Source organism: Cyprinodon variegatus, unplaced genomic scaffold, assembly GCF_000732505.1.
Source record: "Cyprinodon variegatus isolate N-32 unplaced genomic scaffold, C_variegatus-1.0 Scaffold335, whole genome shotgun sequence".
In the NCBI taxonomy this organism is placed as follows: Eukaryota; Metazoa; Chordata; class Actinopteri; order Cyprinodontiformes; family Cyprinodontidae; genus Cyprinodon; species Cyprinodon variegatus.
This window is the reverse complement of record NW_015150788.1, coordinates 457,897-474,800: the sequence shown is the minus strand read 5'-3', so window position 1 is coordinate 474,800 and position 16,904 is coordinate 457,897. Positions and strand designations below refer to the sequence as shown.

General features: G+C 36.9%; 1 protein-coding gene across 13 annotated transcripts in view; it reads left to right on the top strand.

The window, feature by feature from the left end:
- Positions 1-16,904, top strand: part of LOC107091395 (membrane-associated guanylate kinase, WW and PDZ domain-containing protein 1-like) — a 166,298-nt gene that overhangs the window by 84,008 nt on the left and 65,386 nt on the right. For all 13 annotated transcript variants that reach the window (XM_015385276.1, XM_015385277.1, XM_015385275.1 and 10 more), the window contains 2 exons: positions 13,199-13,318; positions 15,248-15,490. In XM_015385276.1, coding sequence (XP_015240762.1) covers positions 13,199-13,318; positions 15,248-15,490 — 363 coding nt within the window. The remainder of the gene's footprint in view (positions 1-13,198; positions 13,319-15,247; positions 15,491-16,904) is intronic.

Sequence of the window (16,904 nt, the reverse complement as noted above, 5' to 3'; positions counted from 1 at the left end):
GTGTAAAAATCGTTGACACCAGCATTGTCCTGTGGAAGGAATTAAATGTAGGTCACAGCTAAACTGCAAGGCCAAGCCTCGGGGATATGTTCGCTCAGGGTGCTCGGTTGCTTTGGGGGGAATGCAAGTGTTTGGAATAAACAGATTTTTCACACGAGTATTTTTAGAAGCTGGCTTATGCCTAAGTGGAGGCATGCACCTTCTTTTAAAGTCTCCAGTGTTACAGTGGCTGTTTTTTAAAGCAATATCAAGGACAGATTAATTTCTCGTTCCTTTTTTTAAATCTTTTGCTTTTGTATCACTATATTTTCTAAAGGAGTTGCACGTCACAGTGCAAGGATAAATATTACCCGTCTTGGCCTGTCATGCCACTAGAGATCCACACCCTTAAAATAGGCTGCTATCAATTAAATATAGATGAGTGGCTGGATGTGTCTGCTATTTGATGTTGGTTTGTAGCCTGAATGAGGAAGAGTAAGAGAAGAAGACGGTAGTAAAATCAAAAGCTCTTTTATGAGGTTTTGGCTGATTAGGTTATTAATTGTGAATTGTAAAGAAAGGATATTTAAATTTTAGGAATGAAAATTTGAATGAGATAAAATGTTCCGTTTTATCCCCCAGTCAATTGATTTTACTGTAATTTAGCCTTAGAATGACAAAGAACTTGAAACATGCAGCCAGAGCCAGATCAAAGCATGTTCATATTGGGATGGTCTAGTCAAAGAACAGAGCTAAAGCCTGTTGGGAATTTACAGAGGGATACTCTATGCTTAGTTTTATTAATCTAAAATTTTTTGCCAAAAAGGCGTAAATTTATTTATTTTTTTAAGTTTTTAGGGACCGCCCTAAGAACCGATGGCTGTAAGTGCAACTTCTATGTCAAAGGAACTCATGTTTAATTTAATATAAAGGCATTACACACTTTTTAGAGCATTGTTTGCATAATTATAACTTCTCAAATAATGCACAACATTGTCTTTATCACATAGAATTAAGGTAGATCTCTGTAGGCTTTTAACTTTTGCAAGGAACAGTCACAATGCTGCAACAAACTCCAACATGTGCTGCTGTCTATGATCCAAACTGTCAATCATTGGAGCATTTGCTGTGTCATTTTTAGTGAACATAATGGGAAGACCTCATGAAAGAGACAATTAAAGGCTGATCCCTTGTAAGCTGGTTAACGGAGAAGGCAAACTGAGACCGCCAAGGTCAGTGCGAGGATTGTGACCGAAGGCTGTCTGATGTATTGATCGTGGTTTGAAAGGTGTAACTGGATGCTCTCTGAAGTTGGTGAAAGATCCTCTGTGGTGGAAAAAACGTTTAAATTGGTGCTTAGGTCAGAGTTACACTGAAGCAATAGTTGCAATTATCAAAAATCACCTGAAAAAGGTGACCTGGTATCAATTTTGTGTATCTTTTAAGTTCTTCCCTGGTTAATGAAGTGTTTGAATGGAGCTTTACATCCTCCAGATTTCCTGAAGCACAGCAAATCTATTTTATTTCCTAATCGGCATGAATGAAAATCTAAAGCCGGGCATACACTGTGTAATATTTTCCAGTTATAGAACGCAGCTACAGCTCAAACTGTTCAACGAAACCGCAGGGTTTAAAAGTTCTCCGCTGACGATGCATGTTCTCACACTGTGCGGCCCGATGCTCTGATGCAATCTTACAACGGCCGACTGAATTTCTAACACGTTTCATTTTCTCCCGACCTTATGGGAGGTGGTCGTAAGAGGCTAATCGGCCTATATTACCCCCTGTATATTACACACCGCATGATAAGGCTGAAACTCGGCCCGTCCAAAAGTTTCTCGCACGACTGGAGAATCGGCCGTAGAAGGGCATAAAATTGTATAGTGTACGCCTGGCTTTAGGGAAATCCGCCATTAGTCAGGTATGTAGGAGAAGGGATGCACGTAAAAGTTGCAAGATGGTGGCCCTCATTGACTGGACTTGGGAGTCTAAAGCATCTGATATAATATTCAGACTTATTCTTTTACTGAAACAAAATCTGGACAGAGGTCAAAGACATTTATCCTTTGCAAGGCCCTCTTGTCTATCATTTAAAGTGGATAGTTATGTTCGTTATTGTGTCTGCAGCAACCTTTGTCCTGCATAATGATTTAGCAGTCCCTTAAAATATACTGAATCTTTATAACTAGCGTGATGTTATCTGTAAACAAATGATCAGGCTTTCCTTAATGGGCGTACGCAATGCTGTGTGTTAACAGTTTAAACATCAGTAGGCTAAGAATACAACCTTGAGGAACCCCCTCTTTACTCATTGTTATTAAGTTGAGCATGTTTGTTCCCCGATATTCTTACCGCTTGCAGAATGCATCAAGTACTATTAATATGTCCAAAATACAGAGATAAACGGAGAACGAAGGAATGCCATTTCTTCATATTGTGGAAGTTTGCTGGTCGTGATGTCAGCAATAAAGCAACTACCAACATTAACCATATGAATGGGTTTGATAAGACTACCCTGATATTTTACACTATACATCACTAAAGAGCACTTCATACTTTCTCATAAATAATATGACGGATGCTATTGTCTTTTATGATGGCAGCTATTTGAATGTTACTCAGCAACATCCCTATGTCTGTATTAGAAACATCACTGTTCAAATGAACCGACATTGCTTCTGAAAAGGTTTTGATTATAAAAGTTGGTAAAATCCTATCAAAAGACAGCTCTTATAGTTCTTGAAATGGTAAAAGTTAGTACAGCTAACAGCTAGAAGACTTAAGTTTCCAGTAAGGAGCTTCTATTGTTTTGAAAAACCTTGTTTCTTTTTCCTATTTTTAAATTTAGAAATGACCAGGGCTGAAACACTTATTGATACAACCGTCAACTAATTTAGTAATGTATTCGAGTATAGAGACCCTTAAACATGTCTTTAGCTGACAGAGCAACCCACTTAGCGCAGTAATTGTGCCAGAATTGTAAGAATATATATATATAATTGTTTTGAATTTAAGGTAAACAAAAGCTTTTTTGTTCATCAGTACGCTACATCCAGAACTCCTAAATTGGAAAAGTTGTAGTTTCACCTGTTTTGATTCTGTATTCCAATTATTAAACAATAAATTGAAAAAAATTATATTCAACTGATCAATTAATTAGCAAAATATTCATTAATTGTATCCCTAGAAGGGAAATTTTTTTGGTTTTGGTTTTACTACTTCATGGTGAATCCAAATCTGGCATCAATTTAATGACTTATGTACATTCTAGCTAAAGTGGGGGAAAAAACAGCGATTTGGGCATCATTCTGGCGCTCCCAGCAGTTTTATCTTCTTTTTCATCTGCTATTTTATTGATTCAAATGTTTTTTGTGAATAGATGTTGTGCAGCACACTGTTTTAATGAGCTTACAGTCTTCAGAAGGTCTTATAGAGATACCTAGACCTATAAAGAGAATGTGGTTGCTTATTTAATAACACAGATTAATCATAATACTAGTCGGTCAGTATGTATTGCGATTACTCTTTTTAAACACTAATAAGACCAGATATTATATATGCATTTGACATAATAGCCACCAGAGTTTTTATGCTTTTATTCACCATCCTGCTCTAAACCTCAGTTTCGTTGTTCATGAACATTTCTTTGTTCCTATTTGATTTTATTTCTGCACATTTTTTTCTCTAGTTGAAAGAAAATATCACCGTCGGCATGACTTAGTAGCTTATTCCCATGGTGCATTCACTGATTTGGGAAAAAAAGCCACTTTGGAGAGGAGATTCTAACTCTACGGTCATCTGTCGGGGCAAATCCAGCTATTAATTATATAATGGGATTCCCCAGCCAGTTTCTTGGTGTATCTCTAGTAATTTATCATAATTGGTACACTCTGATTGTCCTTATTGGAGTCCAGATTTATCTCAACTACAAAGTCTTTGGTAAATATTCAATATAAAAGACTTAAGCCACCTGAAGCTGATGGAATTAAGATATTCAATTTAATTCAGTTCAATTCAATTCTTTATTAATCCCAAAGAAAAATTCAGTGAAGTTAAGTGATAAATTTGTTCTGTAATAAAAATATAGGAGCTGCAGTGAGGCTTTTTAACTAGAAGCTGCGCAAACATCCACATGGAGTCAAGTATCCACATGACGTCCTTAAACAAACACAAAGGTCCAGTTTAAAGTTTAATGTTTTTATTTTCCCCCGAAAAGTAAATGTCAAAAGACAAACATCTGTTCTCCTTATAATTTTCCTCCTGTTTGCTGCCGCGTAACCTTTTTATATTGGCTTGTTAAACACTATGGGCAGTTTCTCTGATCATTAGATTATCTTTGTTTATGCTCGGGCCCTGCAGCCTGATTGGGGTCGTCTTGAATGTAGAAATGTAGATGAAAAGTTGCACTTACCTATGCATCGCTTTTACATGTTTCCTGTTTTTGCCTCTCAAGCTTTAAGAAATATTTATATATAGCAGCTGTCATGAAGACGTTTCTGAAGTACTGCAGTCTGTTCAGCAGCTCCTGTGGCCTGAAAAGCGATGTAAGGCAACCAGTGATGTTCTATAACCCTTGACAGTGACTGACGGTGAACATAAACTAGTATTTACCAACTAAAAGTGTTGTATTGGTGTCACCTCACTGGTTGTAGATCAGCTCCTCCCCTTCTAACATCCTGGTGTTAAAATGTGCCTCATCCCTTTTATGTTGTTTTTTCCCATCTGGTTAATGGCAACAAACATGGTTCATCTCTGCATACGAGTAGAAATGCAGGGCAGCGTTCAGCACATGCCCTTTGCTTTTCAGGCAGAGGTGTTGAACTTTATTTGTTCTCCACAGCATGAGTCAAATCGGGTCACCATAGGGGCCACGCAGTGTAGGCGGCAAGGATTTAACTCTATCTTTCCTGGTGACCAATCCTCTATTTTTAAATCAAAATTGAAAGTTACCTCGTTACTATGTTCAACATGATGTTTGCATAACTCCCTAAAAATACGTGTGATCGGTGTTTCAATTAATTTGCTTAATGAGGGGAAAAATGCAACATGGACTAATCATTCCCTGTTTTACAATTGTATTCCTTAAACAAGCTGGTAGTAGTTGTTCTTAGCAGGGTTGGCCCAGCAGCAGTTCAATCTGCTGCAGAGATTTTCATTTTTTAAGCACAGCAGTGTCAAATTCTGAGTGTTTAAGCATGCTTAATTGGTGTGCTTTAAAACGGTGACAAGTTCACTAAATGCTAATTTCTGACTTCCTCTAACAATGGTTATTGTTATTTTGGTCGGCACCGAGTAGAGACGCACCAATCAGAGATTTTTATTTTCTGTTTATAGTTGATATGATAAAGGTCTAAGCTTGTGGTACCAATTTAACGTAACCTTTTTTTTCCTATTTATCTGCAACTGTACATTTCCTACAGGAAATGATTCTCTCTGTCATTGAAAAAAGAAATTCAACAGTATTATCCTGGTGGTTGTGTAACAGTATTATTGTGTAAATATAATCAAATAAAATATACATTTTTTTTTTACCTTTCCAACAACATATAGTATTGCTCCATAGTTTTGTTAATAAACATCAAAATGATGAGAATTGACCATACCCTCTTAACTATTTATAGCAGGACCACTTTAGTGTAAAAGGAAACTTTGTCTAACTTATATTTCAGAGGAAAAGGGTCTCCTTTACCATGTTGTGTTAGATGGCTAAATACTTTATTGGCATATACAGCTGAAATCTGATGTTCACTGCATACATTTTCTTCACTCTGTTAAACTAAATTTTTCTTTTTTAAGCCGGGCATACACTTTGTGATTTTTATTTTTCAATAGTTATTTCAATAGCATGCAGCTGCAGCTCACACTGTACTACAGGACTGTACAGTGTGAGTTCATAGCTCACGATGCATGTGCGGCCCGACGCTGTGATGTAATCTACCTGCTTACTGCACGTCTAAAAACCACGTCGGGCTCCGCTCCACAGTGAGATGGTGCTACTCGGACTCGTCTAACAGAATGAACTTCATTTCACTCGCACACCTGCCATGCTTCTGTGTTTTCATCTGAGAGGAACAAGAAGAAGAAGAGTCCTTGTGTGCCCACTGATCGATTTGCCCACAACGGCCGACTGAATTTGAAACATCTTTGATTTACTACTTACCTCACGTTTGCTGATTGGGAGATGGTCGTGAGAGGCTGATCGCCCCTCCTTACTCCCTGTACACTACACGACGCACGATCAGGCTGAAAGTCGGCCTGATCGGAAAATTATTCGACGACTGGAAAGCCGGCAAAAAATCGTATAGTAGTCAGGATTTTTCAAATTTTATAATCAATTCTCATAAGTTGTTGTCAAATTGCTGTTAACAGTCTGACAATAGTTTGCTGCCATTTTTAGCCCATTCTCCCAGAGAAAACGGGAGACTTGTTCATAAAAACTTCATGGACACAAAAATGGAATCAGAAAGTGCATTTGCCATTTTCCAGGCAAATGACTTGGTTTATGAAATATAAAGTTGTTGTGAAAATATAGAGTTCATTATGCCAACTCTGACCCATGTGTAGTCCATAAGCAATGATCTGAGATCTTTGTACTGAGAGAGACCGAGCTGCCGGTGTTCTGTCAGAATAGCATTACATTGTTCTAATACGCATGCGTGCACAAGAGCAACACAGAATTATTCCCACATTGATTTTTAGCAGCAGTGTACCGAACATGCAAGTTTAGAAAATCAGCTTTGATTATACTGTTATTTCTTTGATGTAGAAATTGACAGAAGTGATTGAAGTTTCAGGGATGTTGAGAGACGTCAGTCAATATTCATTTAAAATTTTATTTAAATTTTATTTAGTAGTAAAAAAAAACCTGGTTGCAGGAATGTAACTTTTGTTAGATATTGTTTTCATGTTTAAAATCATAGAAAACATTGCCTATGGTTTTTATTGTGACTCTGAATTCCTTTAAGTTACATAAAAACTAATGGTATGCCGATCTGACAGTGTATGTTGTTCTGACAACACCAGACCCATATTCATCTCTGTTTTTGCTTGGTTTTGTTGTGTGCGTTAAAAATTAGGATTTGTTTTTTTGCTTAAATCCTGTCTTCGTTTCATACCTTAGCACACTTTTAGTAGAGATCCTACGAGTCCCTTATAAATAAGACCCTTGTTGTTTGTAGGCCACCTTTACCACCTTAGCTTTGTTTATACATTTCTTTTCTGAAGCCTAAATCCTGGCTTTGTCGTTACCATTTCAGCATTCTGGCCTTTTTACTCGAGCACCTTTGATTAATTTGGCACTGTGATTGTGGTCATTATCTTTTTTGGAAGATCAATTTGTTCTCAAGCTGTAATTTCCTGGCTGATGTCTTCAGATGTTGCTTGAATATTATCTTATTTCTTATGATGCGACCTAACTTGTGAATTGTACTAGTCCCTCGTGTAAAAGAAACCCTCTCAAGATGTTGACTGCTTGTGCTTGGAATAATTGAAATGTATTTATCTCACACTGGAGAAATGAACTCTCTGCATTAAACCCAGTCCCGTGGGGAGTAGTGGGGCTGCCATTGTGCGGCGCTCAGGGAGTAGTGTGGGGTTAAGGGTCTTGCTTAGGGACCCAGATTGCAGGCTTTTGGGTTCGAAACGGGTATTTGCAACCTTCTCAGAGCACAAGCGCACTGCTCTAACACTAGGCCAACACTCCGCCTTTTGCTCCAAATGTAACCAAGGAGATTGCATCCAAATATCCACTTTTATTTTCTTCAGGATGTGTGAACTGTAATCTGTTTTTTTTTATGCAGGTTTTGTGGTGATGAATTTCTAATCTGTAATCTTTCAGTCCACTAGTACACTAGTTCCATTGTTGGTATTGTAAAATACCAGTTCAGCCAACATATTCAGAAGATGTTTAGCTTTTTTCTGGGGTTTTTCTGCACATTTAACAAAGAAAAATAAATAATGCGTAATTTTCTTGGACACAGTATCTGTTTTCTGATCCATCAGTCACCACCCTTGAGTCAAGAATATTAGTGTGATAACTGGAATCAAACAATCACTAGATATTTCTGGTTTTGTTTTAGCTTTTAAAAAACCTTTCTTTCTCTTTTTCCGTGTGGCCAAAACCACATCCATAAACTGTTGAATATTAATATGTAGTAATAAGAAAGATGTTTAATCCTTTTCAAAAACCCCAACTATGAACTTGCAGAAGGAAATTAGGTTTAAAGGGATGAAAAGGTATGGAAAACCTTGGCATATTTTACTTCCTACTGAAACGTAGGAAGGCTACACATAATTTAGTGTGCATGTAGCTGATTCACAATTCGGAAAAGGTTAAATCAGAAAACCAGCTTATTCCGGATAAAATCATCACTGGGGTCATTCTGGCTTTCTTTTTTCTTTCCGTCTCCGTTTCCTCTCATCCCTTGCTTTAATTATGTGCATTTTATTTACTGTTCCTTCTCTGAAATAGATCAGACCTATGCGAAGCTTCATATTTTTGTATTTTTACAGAACGCCTATGAGCTAGAGTTCATGTAGAGCAATACAGATCAGTAAAAACCCAGAAACGTTTTGTCTTAGCATTGTGTACAAACATATATTTTTAAGCAGATAGCTCAGTTTTCCCCATTATCAGCCCATTTCTAGGCAAGGCAAGGCAAATTAATTTGTATAGCACAATTCAGTACAAAGACATTGCAAAGTGCTTTACAAGATTAAAATAAAGGAAAATAAAACAGAATCAAAGCAAGTAGGAAAAATAAAAAAGTAAAAAAAATGCAGAAAGTAAAAAGAACATTAAAGTGTTCACTAGTTCACTAGTGTTCACAATGCCAGCATATGATGTATATGATCGCAAAAATCTTCGATGGATTCATTATTTGTGCCAATAGCAGAAAATAACTTTTGGGATTGGCATTATTATGTTTTCTAGAGTCAATATAAAGTGTAATATTCACTAAATTAATCTGATCTCTACTAGCAGAACTTTCAAGCAATCATCCCTCTTCTTTTAATACACAGCTTGGTCAAAAGGAGCTTTTGTGTTGAGGTTTTAGTGAATGAATTCAGCCTTTGGTGATAACAGAGTGGTAGGCATGGGTTCAAGCCAAGGTTCTGCTTTTCTGTCCCCTTTTATATACTGGTCACAGTTAGACTTCCTATTTGGTTTTCTAAGAGAAGTATCTAGATAGAGTTCAATCAATGGCGGCCGTTGTTTGGTGGGAAAATAAGCCGACAGTCGGCTGAAGACGCTTTAAGGTGAACTAAATTTAAACTCCTGTGATGCACATGCAAATGAAATGCACTCCCTTAATACGACAGCTTGGGGATCCAGTTGATGCTGGTCAAGATTACTTTGTGCAAAGAAAATGATGGGCATTAGACACGGACAGCACTCTTTGTTGCATGCTGGGGTGAATGTGACGCTCTACTGTTGAAGATGGGATGTACACGCCTGTGATTTATCACCATTGTCACAGAGCGTGGCGGCAGAGGGAGCCTTTCCCCCATATTACCTCACATCTATTTTTACCTGCTTATTGCTTATCAGAGACGACGTAATCATGGGAGACAGAAAGAGAGAGGCATGAAATAAAGGACATTGTCTGGATTGAGTTATTCATTGGGTTTCTGATCATAAAAATGTGTAGAAAATGTATATAAATCAATTCTAAAGCTGATTGAGAAATATGTAAAAGAAGAATGGAATCCTTTCTTTGCCGTTGTTATGCTGCCCAACTAGCAGCCATTTAAAGCACTGAATGAATCTCACAGCCGACGCGCCACATCAAAGATAAACCGGCTCACACAAGGAGAATCACAGTCCTGTTTTCTATTTCAATTTTAGGCAAGACTGAAAAAAATCATCTTTTCCCAGCTAACCAGATCTGCTGCTCTTTGTTCATTTTGCTGCTCTTTCATCAACATCAATGTTGCTGTTGGTAATTGGGTGTAACTTTCAGGCTGCCGTTATCAGCACAGCTCAGAGCATGAAATAGTTTTTTTTTTCTACTTATTATTAGATAGCCTAAAATATATCAGTTTCACCTGATTATATGAGGATATATAAGCATTTAAACCACTTTTTTCAGGCATTCATAGCTTACACAAACTTTTCTAATATTAAAGTTAGGGTAGGGATATACAGAAATGCTGCCTTCTGGGAAGAGGCTTTGCAGCATTTGATGCAGGTTCTGCAACAGCTTCATCCCCACCGCCATCAGACTGATGAACTGTTGAGAAAACTCTAAATCATGTTATAACTCTGCATCACACTGATAACGCTGAACCAAAAATACTGCATATTTGCACCATATATATTAAAGCTCTGAACTTCCATATCAATGCATTTTTTGCACCATGTTTTTTCTCCCACAGTGTTTACATTTGATCACTGCTGCACTTTATGGAATAGAAATGTTCATTTACTGCCTGGAAAGCTGTGCTAAACAAAATTTCATTTTGTATACCATCCATGTATAAAAAATGACAGTAAAAGTTGTCTAAGTTGAAGGGAGAGTCTGTGGTCGAAACCGAAGCAATAAAATGAGGAAACCAAGAAAAAACAAAAAGAAAACACTGAAATGAATTTTGTCAACTATTAGAACCAAAGCATTTTTGGCTACAATTGGTACTAATCTCAACTAAAATACTATCTACCACTGACATTGTCTTGTCTTTTCAAAGACGTCCGCCACAGAGTGAGCACATTCTGTATCAGTTTCCTTTTCTGTGTCTCATTCTTCTCATATTCAAAATGGTGACGGAGACGTTTGGATTTCTATGGCATAATGTTTGTGCCACTGACTTGAGTGTGCAGTGAGACCCGATATGCAGCATTTAAAATCACACATCTTTACTCACAACATGTCTGCCTCATGCTGAACTGTGCTTCACACCTGGGCTCTCTTGTTTCATTCCTTTTCTCTTTGCGCTCGTCAATGTTTCTGTGTCCTGGCTGTGCTTTTTGCTCCTGATCCTTTTTCCTCGTGCTCGTTATGATGTTGTCACATCATCACAAGTTTGGGCCATGTTGTTTCGGTGTTAAATGTCTGTGGCTGAAAACCGAAATTGCAATTTTGAGTAGTTCTCTGCCAAAAAATGTTTCAGTAGCCAAATGTTTTTTTTTTTTAACAGTCTCCTGTTTGACAATGTGGCTATAAGAGTAATTGTCTTGATGCCAAAAAGAGCCCAACAGATTTACTTTTACAAGTGGAGCAGTACGGCTATCGCCATAGTGTTCTGCTTTATTTATGCATACAAATTGCTTTATTATAATTATGCAGGGAGTTTTACAGATTATATGGACACTGCAATGTAGGTAGAACAGGAAAGGTAAAACTGAAAAAAAGGAGAAAAGATGAAAGAAAGGGGAGATAAAAGGGAGATAATGATAAAACATTTTCAGTCTGCTTCATCACCTGCAAAGAGATGTAAAAAGAACAGCACAACCAAAAGACATGGTACGAGATATACAATAAAGTAACACCTTGATACTATCGCTGAAGTATAAGTAGTATTATTTAATCTGACATGTATACTATATATATATACATATATATTTTTAGGTGTTTTCAAAGAATTCATATTTTGATTAGCTTTTTTTTAGCGATTTGTGCAGTTAGCACAGGTAACATGCAGCTGTATATATTCCACAGAGTGTTAGTACTTGGTACTTGGTTGGTACCACTACGGTCATATTGCTTTTTCTGTGTTTCCATTATTAAGGTTTTTATTGAACAGGTTCTGTTTTTATTACCTGCTTGATTGCTGTTCCAAATGTAAAAAACACAAGTCTGATTGTTAAGGGGGATGGCATCATTGGTCATAATTAGTCTTAAGGATTATCATCTTCAGCCTTTTAAATAGTTTATATGGGGTTTTATTGTGTATATGAACACTGTTATAGCCAGATAGCTTTCGGTAGCATTAGCTTTAGGACAGGGAAGTTTATTTATACAGCAAATTTTATGGCAACACGATTTAAAGTGCTGTAGGCCCTACATGAATATCCAGGAAGAAATATAAGAAAAGTGCATTGAAGTGATATTAAGGTAATTGAATAATTAATGAACTTTAATAATTCAGTAGAACAGAAATTAAATATTATAATGATTATTAATTAGGACATTATAATACAAAGAAATAAAGATGGATTGCAAGCTTTATTAATATTTAGATGGTAAAGTTGAAGGTCATTTTAGAACAATATGTTTTTAATCTTAATTAGAAGAAACTTTGAATTTTCTCTTAGTTTATTCTAGATAAGTGGAGCATGTTTGGTTCTGGTCTGGGCAGTTGATTCACCGACAACAAGTCTGTTATATATTTATTGCTCAACCATTCAGAGACTTATAGACAACAGAAATATTTTAGTTTATTCTCTGGTATACAGGGAGCCAGTGTAAAGATTTTAGAACTGGGATGAGGTGCTCCACTTTCTAAGTTTTTTGTGAGGACGCAGGCAGCTGCATTCTGCATCATCTGCAGCTCTCTGATTGACTTTCTAGGCAAACCTTTGAATACTTCACTGTAGTAATCAATTCTACAAGATATGAACACATGAATAAGATCTTACTGAGACATTATTCCTTTAATCCTAGAGATGTTCTTTAGGTGATGGAGGAGGACTTTGTTACTGTTTCTGAGCCACTGAAGGTTCAGGTCTGAGTCAATAACTACACCCAGATTTCCAACCTGATAAGCAATTTCTAGCTGAAGCTACTTTCTAACTATTAACCTTGCATCATTTCAGCTCATATCCTTTTGTTTGACACCACTCTCCTGCACATATCCAGGGTGTTTCATCCAGCTGTGCTCAGCCTCATCCAGAACTCCTTGATTCTGAGTTTTACAGCCACCATAAACAGAGCAGCATTCTAAGCTTTTGCATCACTGCAAAAACTAGAACTTTGAAAAGTGGAGCAATCTTGCCCTTAAAGATACCTGAATGCTTCACTCTCACTCTTGATTTTTTGCAGACTGATTGAACATCAAATTTTTTGTATAAACAACTTATATATTTTACAAATCCTAATTTGAGATCTTAACCTTTTTTTCCAAATGTAGTTTTTAGTTGTTTTTTTTTTAGAAATGTTTCTTCCTGTGTGTTGCAGCTATGCTAAAGGAATTAGTGTTAATATGTTGTGACTAGCTATAGGATACATCAATGCTAAATTAGGTCCAATAACTTCTTCTTTGTTTCTGATTGGACATCCAGGTACTACCCGCTCCCCGCGTGAAGGAGAGGTTCCTGGGGTGGATTATAACTTCCTGTCTGTAGAGGACTTCCTCGAGTTGGAGAAGAGTGGAACCCTGCTGGAAATTGGAACATATGACGGTAAACTGGAGCAGCTTATTTTCTATATCCACTGTTAGACAAATGGCAAGGATTTAGCTTAATGTGGGTGGAAATAGTTAAACTTAGAGGCAAAAACTATCAGTTTTTTAATTCTTTTAGGTAAGAAGTTATGACTTCATGAATACATGACCTCCAATAGTTGAAATATACACTGTAGCTACTTGGCAAAATGTATTGAAATAAACCAGGCCAGCAGCCAATCACAGACAGATCTCTTCCATTCAATCAGATTTTTTAATTATGAATAATGCCTTTAATTGGTGTAGCATCACCAATCCAAATCTGCAAATTAAAATTCTGACCCATTTGACAGAATTTACAAAATAAAGTTGTAGGATGAGTGAAATAAATGTTTAGATTTTTTTTGCCAAATAATTTTTGTTCAAGCACACAAACATGGTTACTTTCATTGTGCATTTTAGGTAATATTTCTATTTAGTTCTGTGAGCATACTGTAGCAATTAATGTTTACGTTTTTTTTTTGTTTTTTTTAAGATGGACTCCGTTAAAACGGCTCTCAGTCTCAGTCTAGACTATTGTCTTATTTTCAGGATTTTTATTCCTTGGTCTCCTTATAGCACATATCTGTCCTTAGTTTTTAACCAAAGGAACCTCTGTAGTGTATATATAGAACACATTTTTTAAATTGTTCACTGTTTAAAAATAGATCTACATAAAAAGACAAATACAAATTCAGAGCTCTTTGTTGTACAAATCATCGTTCAATTTGAGGTATGTAAAACTATCCAACTAGGGATGAGTACCTAATTCAGCAGCTTTAAATTTATTGATATAATTCAGTCGGTACCACAGAGTACCCATTCATGTAAAATAAAACTATAATAATCTGCTGGTGCCTACTTCCAGCTGTCTATTGGTGAGAAGCGGGGTAAACCATGGAAGGGTCACCAGTCCATCGCTGGGCAACACAGAGCCAAACAGGATAAACAACCATTCATGCACACACTCACACCTAAGGAGAATTTAGAGAAGCCATTTAACCTAACAGTCATGTTTTTGGACTGTGGGAGGAAGACGGAGTACCCGGAGAAAACCCATGGATGCACAGGGACAACATGCAAACTCCATTCAGAAAGATTATTTTTTTACTTAGGGCTTGTTGTTTTAGATAACTTTTAACCTTAGTAATCATATTCAGAATTCAGTACAAGTGTGAGTTCTTTCTAGAAGCAGTTTTCATAAGGTGTATGTCTAAATGTGTGTTTTCTCTCCTGGTGCTCTGGTTTCCTTGCCTAGTTTACCTGTTGGGTTAAATCGCCACCCTAAACTGGCCTGAACATTTCTGCTGTATTATACAGGGCATACACTGTAGGATATTTTCAATTATTGTACTCAGCTACAGCTCAAACTGTATGATGAAACGGCAGGTTTAAAAGTTCACAGCTCACGATGTATGTTCTCACACCGTACGGCCTGACGCTCTGATGTAATCCAACTGCTCATACTGCACGTCCAAAAACCACGTCGGACACAGTGCCAAGAGATGGTGCTGGTCAGACTCAACTTTACTTCAATAGCGGGATTTGCTCAACACCTTTTGACTAGAGAGTTGGCCCGAAAATGGTGAAAAATCGTACAACGTACACCCAGCATTAAACCGGCTGCAGAGGTTCTCGAGGAAAACTTGGTTCTGGATTTTTTTAATAACAATTCTGATAAATTTCCCCTTTTTTCATTCAAAAGAAAATTCTTTTTACCTTATGTTTCAATGTCTGTATTGTATTTCATTTCAACAAACTAAATTTTAATCTTTTTTCAAGCTGTTATTATAGAGTATTATCTTGTGGAATATTTATTAGTTCTTATTTAGCCTCTGACCCAAAGACTCATAACTATAACCTCCAAACCTTTATCTTGTTGTCTCTCTGCTCTTGCGTGGTTCCCCAGGTAACTATTATGGGACGCCCAAGCCGCCGGTGCAGCCCCCCATCGGGAAAGTGATTAACACCAGCGGTAGCGGTGGTGATGCCCTGCTGTCAGACGGGCTCAGCGGTAGCCTGCCGGGCTCGCAGAACTCCACTCCCCGACGAGCCAAGTCCTACAATGACATGCAAAATGCTGGAATAGGGCTTACAGATAACCAACTGGAGGACGACGAGGACCTCCCTGACATGAACAGCAGCTTTACAGGTAGCTAAAGATGAGACAGACTTAGCTTTCCAAAATAAGAAAAGGTTCTTGCTTTGTTAGGTAGCGTGAGTAGTTTTATGGGATGGCCTTAAATGTATTTAGATGCATCCAGATTTTACTACACAGGTTTGCAGCTACACCAAGTTTTGTCTTACAGTTCTACATTTGTTGATTTATTTATTTATTTTTCTTCAACTTTGACTCTGTTGGTCCAAAAAACCCAGTTTCTCCTAAAAAAGGTTAAATTTTATAGCTAGGCAATTAGAATAAAACTTAAAATGAAATATTTTTTACATCTTTACCTGTGGCTCAGAAAAAGTATATTTAAGAGGATATTTCTGAGTCTGTTTTAATTAATAATCATAAAGGATTGTGTTTTACGGTAGCAAAGATGACCTAGGTGGAGAAAAATCCAGGGGTTTAACATCAAACACAGCTTTTGTGCTTGTTCTGATTTATAGTAGTTAAAGAAAACTGAAAAAAAAAATTTTTTTTGGTTTATTTCAAAAGAAAAATTAAGGTTTCCATAGTTTAAAAAGAAAGACAACAATCCTTGACCAGTTAACCAATTTAAGAGAGCATTACTGGCTTTGCTAACCAGCAACACAATCAGTATTTGCTGTCCTTTTCCTTTAAGATGTTGCATGATAACAGATCTGGATCTCAAAATGCTGCCTTTTAAAAGTGATGAGTATCATTTGAAATCTTTAAGGACTGGGAATCTTTGCTGTAAGCAGAGGAGTTGGCATACAGGAGGTCAGAGCTGTGGGACATTGGTCAGATGGTTTTAATGCTGAGAACCATCCGTTCTTCCAGGGAACACGTTGTGTTTCTCATGAAGAGCATGCTGGCCTGAATTCTGATGATTTTCTGCAGCCAGACTGCAGAATAAACAAAGGTGTATCAGCAACATCCACAGATAAAGTTGGAAAGCCACCTGGAACCTTTTAAAACTGACTCCTGGTTCAGACAGCTTAGCGTTAGTGCTAATCAGCAGAGTTGGATCTCTGAATTTAAAAAGTGACATGATGATCAGTGTTATTGCTCAGATTTAGTGAGCTATTATCTTCAACTGAATAAAGGTTCCCAGGTGCTGGAGTGCTAGTTAACATAAATGAAAAACAGATGGCTCTGAACATTATCTGTGAATAATAAAAAAAATAAAAAAATTGCGTTATTGGCAATTATTTTACTATTTTAATATTACTCCAATAATGTATTTATTCTCTGTTGGATTTAAAACCATCTTTATCAAGGAATCAACACTAAATCTGACCTTTTCATTTGTAATTGTCTTTTAAGAAATTCTAAATTTTGGGATCAATCTTCATTTAAACACAAAATTAATACCAGCCAAGGGTGGCGGTGAAAGCTTACTTTTTTAACGTTAAGCTCTTAAAAAGTACTAAAGCAT